This window comes from Ylistrum balloti, unplaced genomic scaffold (assembly GCF_031769215.1).
Source record: "Ylistrum balloti isolate Yb309-2 unplaced genomic scaffold, AGI_CSIRO_Ybal_v1 Utg370230, whole genome shotgun sequence".
NCBI classification, from domain to species: Eukaryota; Metazoa; Mollusca; class Bivalvia; order Pectinida; family Pectinidae; genus Ylistrum; species Ylistrum balloti.
In genome coordinates, this window is record NW_026782190.1 from 174,701 (window position 1) to 181,270 (window position 6,570).

At 32.8% G+C, this 6,570-nt stretch overlaps 1 protein-coding gene across 1 annotated transcript; it reads left to right on the forward strand.

Annotated features, from left to right (window-relative positions):
• The first annotated feature begins 1,125 nt into the window (after positions 1 to 1,125).
• On the forward strand, positions 1,126 to 6,215 carry LOC132552018 (nucleoside diphosphate-linked moiety X motif 17-like). The gene is made up of 7 exons (XM_060216163.1): positions 1,126 to 1,206; positions 3,036 to 3,164; positions 3,490 to 3,673; positions 4,084 to 4,109; positions 4,392 to 4,493; positions 4,792 to 5,036; positions 5,978 to 6,215. The coding sequence occupies exons 1-7, from the start codon at positions 1,126 to 1,128 to the stop codon at positions 6,129 to 6,131; spliced, it is 921 nt and encodes a 306-aa protein (XP_060072146.1). The 3' UTR covers positions 6,132 to 6,215.
• Positions 6,216 to 6,570: the final 355 nt, after the last annotated feature.

Sequence of the window (6,570 nt, forward strand, 5' to 3'; positions counted from 1 at the left end):
ACATGATCCTTATCCCCACGTGAAAAGATGTACTCCAAATCTCGGGAAAAGGTTTATGTCTTTCCACAATTCTTCACCACCTCTGTCCAGGAAGCTGAGCGTATCCCTCTCAGTGATATCCTGCATCTCTGGCCGAACTTCACACAAAGTACCTCGAGGTGGAATTACAAGTGTCTTTATGGTGATATTGGATAGATGAACGTCATTAAGATCTCTGCTACTGGTGTTGAAACAATATAGCTGGTGTTAATTTCAACAATGGGGCTTGTGTCACAAGGGTTCAAAAAATGCAGGTTGATAAAAATTTATGGGAAAATTGGCTGGTGTTGTCAATAATACAGAAGACGCTTACTCTTTCGGAACACCTAGTCTTCTTCTCCTTGTACTTTTTCAGAACTCTCCATATAAATCTTTCTTCTATTCATATCTTACCCTAGTGCTTTGGAGTTTGAATTATTATTACGTTGCAATATCGATATTTTTATGACGGGAGTACAGTCTAAAATGGAAAGGATTGGCGTAAAGGAAAAGGTCTTATTCATGTGAAAAAGTGGTATAATGAAAGAAACTAAAGACTAGGGGCGTATTAAAACATCAAATCATATATCCAGAATGTATTCATAGTAAATCGTTTCTCTCTTCCATCATCAAATATCAGTGCGTTTCGGATCTCCGCGAAGTACAGTTTATTATAGTTTAAATTTACGTTCCGAAATGTCCCAGGGTGGTACTTAGATAACACATGTATTGCAGAAAATGTGATTGACGTCGTTCATGTGTGGAATTTGAAAGTTAAAAAAATGCTTTGTTCTGGTGTAAAATTTTATACTGTACAAATAAAGGTAAAAAAAAATTCTCTCTTTTTTTACTTGTCTTAGAAGTAATGTTGCATTTGTTTTTTCAGTCCTCGAGGTTTAAAAATAACCCTAGTTGTATGCCAAGTCTTCAAATTTCAATCTTTTACTCAATTCCAGTGCAGTCTTTCAGGAATTAATTAGCGGTCTACTTAACACATCTTTTCTTCTTTAATAACATAACATGCATGCTTTTCAGCAACGAAGGGACATAACTCTATCGGAATATCGATAGAAAGGGATATAACTCATTTCTTGTTTATTAGGTGAAATGGCAGCTAGTGGTAGAATTTTGGTTTACCTGAAGCGAAAGGGTCATGACAAGACACCCACGATTGCCAAGTTCACGCAAGTAGGTACCGCACAAACTCTAAAACAAATAATTTAGTGTTATTCTTTATTCGGTTAAGCAGGTTGTGTTTTCTTGAACATGTTCTCGCTGGATAGGATTATGGACAACATAAATGTAACTAATGACACACACACACACACACATAATTAAGTTTAGATAACGTTGTTATAGTTAAATATTTTAATTTAGAGGCCTAGCTAATCGATCTATACGCAAAATAAGTGAGCAGTCAGCAGGTGAATGATTTTTTAAAACTAGATTATATAGCGGCATTTCGGAAAAATACTGATATATCGTTTTGTAAATAAAAAATTCAAAATGTATGCCCGATCAGTAAATTCAACATTTCTTCGTTACAAATATTTTTTTTAGATGAAAATAGGTTGTGTCAATTTTTAGTTGAAACTTACCAAATTTTTAACAAAACGATTATTTTGATAACTTCATTGTGAGAGAAAAGCAGTATGTATAAATCTCCAAATGTATGCCTCTGGCTATCAAGTATAGTAACTGTCCTACACATTGATGTAACTTTGACAAACTTGAATTAAGAATTAGTTTGGTAATTTTTTAGGTGAAAATGGTACATAATTTCAGTTCACAGAATTTTTCTATGGAGGCCCATTGCTGTACAGATAAATAAATCATAAAGACAGACTGCTTTTTATACATCTGTTCAAAGTGCATTTGATAAATTCAAAATTAAGGATTTCTTATGTGATTAAAAAAATGAAAAATAAAATATAAACAACATAACGAGAAGTGTACGATGCATCCATGATTATAACAGACATTCATTCTTGATTTCTTTTTAATTGGGTTCAGAATACTTTCAGATAATTTCAGGAATTTGAAAGAGATAGGATGAGACGTCCATATAATACAGTAATAGATTATAAGAGATATTCATTTAGATTTTCAGAAGAAGAAAAAAAACGGTGTACAGAAGTGATTACACTCAAGTCATGGCTAATTGCTTTGTTGTCTGTTTGCTTTGTTTGTTTTTCGATTATTTCTCAGTCAATATCCACATTTTCTATAAATAATTTGTGTTAACAGATTCGTGTCAATAACTATTGGATGAAGTGATCATTAGGTAATGGCCAAAATGGCAGTAGTTTTACTGTGTGAGGTTATATAGAATATCTCATTCAAAATCTATTTCATATCTCACTTTAACGAACATACAGTCAAGTGAACACACATTTGTACATATAACTATTTACATATATAGATATGTTATGATATACTGAGTAACTCAAGTAAGATCTTCTAAATAGACAATTCATAGACTGGCTCCATTATACCTGTGCGCTCTTGTGCCTTCCACTTGATAAGCACTAAGGAAATGTAAAACATGGTATCCCTTAGAAATCGTTGGATATGTGTATAACTGGATAGACTAGTTCAAGTCACTGTGTTTGAAGGCAGTGTATTTATTCTTATCATTCCAGTTACAGATGTGAAAATTAGTTCAAATTAATGAACATGGCAGGGCACATATTAGACAGAAGATTTCTGTATCTAAAATGATGATTTAATTATCTTATATTCACATTTATTATTCTGTTATTGATAGTCACATTTTTTATTGACTATGCTTATTTTAGAATTTAAGGGTCAATATTTTTTGTAATACCTTGGGAAACTTAACTGTACATTAATTAACCTAAATAAAAAGAATGAATGATTTTTAAAGACCATAATGTTTCATTTGCTGTCTTCTCTAATACCATGGCATTGTGCCTAACTTTCCTTCCAATGGATCTTTTATGATTGTATAATGATAGTATAATCTTTTCACATGATTTTTCTTTTTTTATTTTAAGAGTGTATTGGACTACTTGGTTGAAGACAAGAGTATCAACCAGTCTGAGGTGTATGCAGAATTAATTGACAACCATCTCGTTGTAACAGATGACGAATCAGAATCAAAACACAACTCCATCAAACTCAGAGTAAGAACTAATCAAAGACAAGAGTTAAAATCACTGGATTAGTAAATACACTGTACATGTAAATTATCAGTCTCTAGTTTATGCATTGCCAGTGAAATATCATGCACAACATTTTGGTAACTATTACATTGCATATTGATTACGTTTTAAAAAATTCAGAAAAACATGGAAAATTTTTCTAATTTTTTTTCTAAAATTTTCAAAATTTACATGGGAATTGATGTGTTTAAGATTTCTGAAAATTGTTATTTTAACAGTAGAGGTACTTTTAGTCCATGTTTGTGAGCTGTTCTTGTTAAACATATAAATATGTTTGATATTCCAGAGACCACATTTTTGTCCTATACACAATCTCCAGAAAAGTCATTTGGAAGCCATACCAGAGGACATTTTAAATAGAGGTATAGATGTCGGTGCAGGTGTGATTCTTGAATCAGCTGACAACAAAATCCTCTTAACTCGCCGCTCAAAGAGACTCCGTACATTTCCTGGAATATGGGTTCCACCTGGTTAGTAGACAGTGCTATTTTTCATGATTAATTTGCTCAGCTACACGTAAGTTTTAGGTCTTGGGTACTCACATTTTACTTGTGTAGTTCAGTCAGTAGGAATTTCTCACCAGACAAACATCTACATCCAATGTGCTCTTATCTCAAGAAGTGGTTGATTCACAGAGCTACAATAGTAGCTTTTACTACCTTCCTGAACTACAACATGATTGTATAACATGTAACCAAAAATGGACTGATTGCTGGGTGAATGGGTACTGCTTAAAAAGGGAGATAATTGATAACTAGACCTTTGATTGGTTATCACTGTATCACAGATGCTATGTAAATACGTATACACATGTAACATATATGATAAAAGATTTGAAATGTTATAAATAAATATAAGATTTTGTTTTGTTTTTCGACAGGTGGACATTTAGAAAAAGATGAAACTGTGAGTTTCGTGGCTCTTATAAATTACAACAGATATCTAACATGTTGAGTCAATTATTTTATTATATTTTTTTGATGTTTCCAATGTATTAAAGAATATTGAAAAGTCATACAGGCACTTGCTTCTAAGATAATTAAAAAATAAAACCACACATTTCATTTCATGGATATATAATATATATCAAATCTATATAAAAACATATGGAGTGATTTTTTTTCACTTATCGAAACACAAATAAGACGTTTAATAAATTTCTGTGAAGTGTATATGTACTTTTTGCAGTTAATTGAAGCAGGGTTGCGAGAACTGCATGAAGAGACTGGGTTGAAAATATTGCCTGACCAATGTGTAGGTGGCAATGTACAGATGTTGACCTTATGGGAGGTAGGTACAGTCATGAACTTCGACATATCTTTAGTTCAATGAAACATTGAATTGCTGTGCTTCATAGTATTTGATGGCTATTGAAATGTTTAGTTTGATCAAATTCAAATTGATAAAGCAGTTCAAGGTTCGGGTTTACATTTCTTTACAGGTTTTGCTGTGTTTGGCAGATTTTCATTCAATTTATACTTACAGTGTAAAGTGTACTGTCATGGTCAAGGAGGCTTCAATTATGATGTCATGAATGACACAGAATTGGTTTCATTTATGTTTATATTTAATGCTGGTTGCCTTTCAGTCTGTTTTCCCGCCAAAACTGACCCTTGGACTGCCAAAACGACACCATGTTGTGGTTTATCTGTATGGGAAACTGAACTCAGACCTCACTTCCGATGTTCTTTCAGAGAGGATAAGACTACAGCCAGAGGAAGCTGAAGCATGTGTATGGCTCGACCGGAAAATCATACAGGGTATTGTGGCATGCAAGGAAGAAGAAAAGTCTCAACTTCACTTCAAGGACTTAAATTTACCAGAAGTGGTTAAGTAAGTTGATGATGAACTTCTTTTACATTTACATCTTAATATGAGACTTTCAATTTTTTGAAAGAATGTTTAGTGCTTGTATTTGCCATTGTGTTCAGTGTACATGTTTTTGCTTGCTTCTGTTAAGTAATAAAAATAAATTGTGTTCAAGATACTAGTATCTCATGTACCCTCAAGATACATTTCATATTTATGCTATAGTATATAGCCACTGGAAATGAGATTTGTATAACAAAGTAAATTCTATACGAGTATATACCCTCACCCCCTCGGTATCCTAAATCTGGTTAAAATTTTGTGATACCTCTACCTTCCATCTAGTAAGGGTTTTATGTAGTTGAGGATTGAAGATCTATAAAACTTGTGTACGAGATATCATGAATTCCCTCAAAAGATTTAGTTTATATTCACACCCTAACATTACACAACCAAGTTCTATGTTGGTGGCCATTAGTCATTGTTAAAGATTACCCATGACCACTTATGAAATTAAAGTTTTATGGAAAAGTTGTCTCAGGAAACCCCTCTTCAGAATTAGTTCATATTCTCACCATATCATGACACTATCTACACCCAATTAGACATAAAGAATATCAAAATTGAAAATGTCAAAATCTAAATCTGTAGATGCATTAGCCCAGTAATTCAATAAGTTTCGTAATTATCAAATGTCTGGAAACTTCCAGAACATGTATATAGTGAACTGTTCAATCTTGAAGATTGTGCTAAAGACATGCAAGTAAATTCTATATGAGTATATACTCTCACCCTCTCCGTATCCTAAATCACCTTCAATACAATTTTATATTTAGATACAGTGGATCCAAAAAATAAAGTTGAAAGGCAACAAAATATCATACAAACCCCTTAGGGAATCCTTCCTAGCAGTTTCTCCCTGAATTTGAATTTAATAATGAAATATTTTTCATGATTGATTTTAGGGGTATTACCATAAGAGATGAAGATAAAAAACAGTTGATCAGTGACATTCCACTCCAGCCTTTATTCAACACATCCAGTGATACAACTGATGGAGAACGTGTCAGCACAGGAACCAAATTTGCCCTGGGGGAGTGGCTAATTAAAACCTCATGACAATCACTTATGTGATGTTTGTTACATGCAATTTCATTGGTTTAGATATTAAAATTATTTGTCAATAAAGATCAGAAATTTGAATGTCAGATTTGATGATTTTTACAGTATAAACCTGGAACTACATATACAGTACTTTCACCGTGTAAACAAGAGGATGGCATTATTCATGAGCACCCATTTGGGAAGTTTAGCCTTCAAATTCAAAATATGATATCGCAGTTGATAATTGAAACTTAATCTAGAAACCATTGCACTAATGACATTGATGTATATTACACATCATATTAACCACTCATCACTGTTCATTGTCACATTGGTTTTCAGTTATAAATGCCCATCTTAGGCACTCCCATCACAAATCATTGAGGATCAGATATAAGTAGAATCCACCTTTACGTATTTGCTGAGGAAGTGTTCATCAACATACACATTGAAA

Bases quoted from the DNA above. Each gene is read 5' to 3' on its own strand.
- LOC132552018 (XM_060216163.1), top strand. From the start codon at position 1,126: ATGGCAGCTAGTGGTAGAATTTTGGTTTACCTGAAGCGAAAGGGTCAT. The intron at 3,165-3,489 runs GTAAGAACTAAT...TTGATATTCCAG, and splicing joins ACAACTCCATCAAACTCAGA to AGACCACATTTTTGTCCTAT. The intron at 4,110-4,391 runs GTGAGTTTCGTG...TACTTTTTGCAG, and splicing joins ATTTAGAAAAAGATGAAACT to TTAATTGAAGCAGGGTTGCG.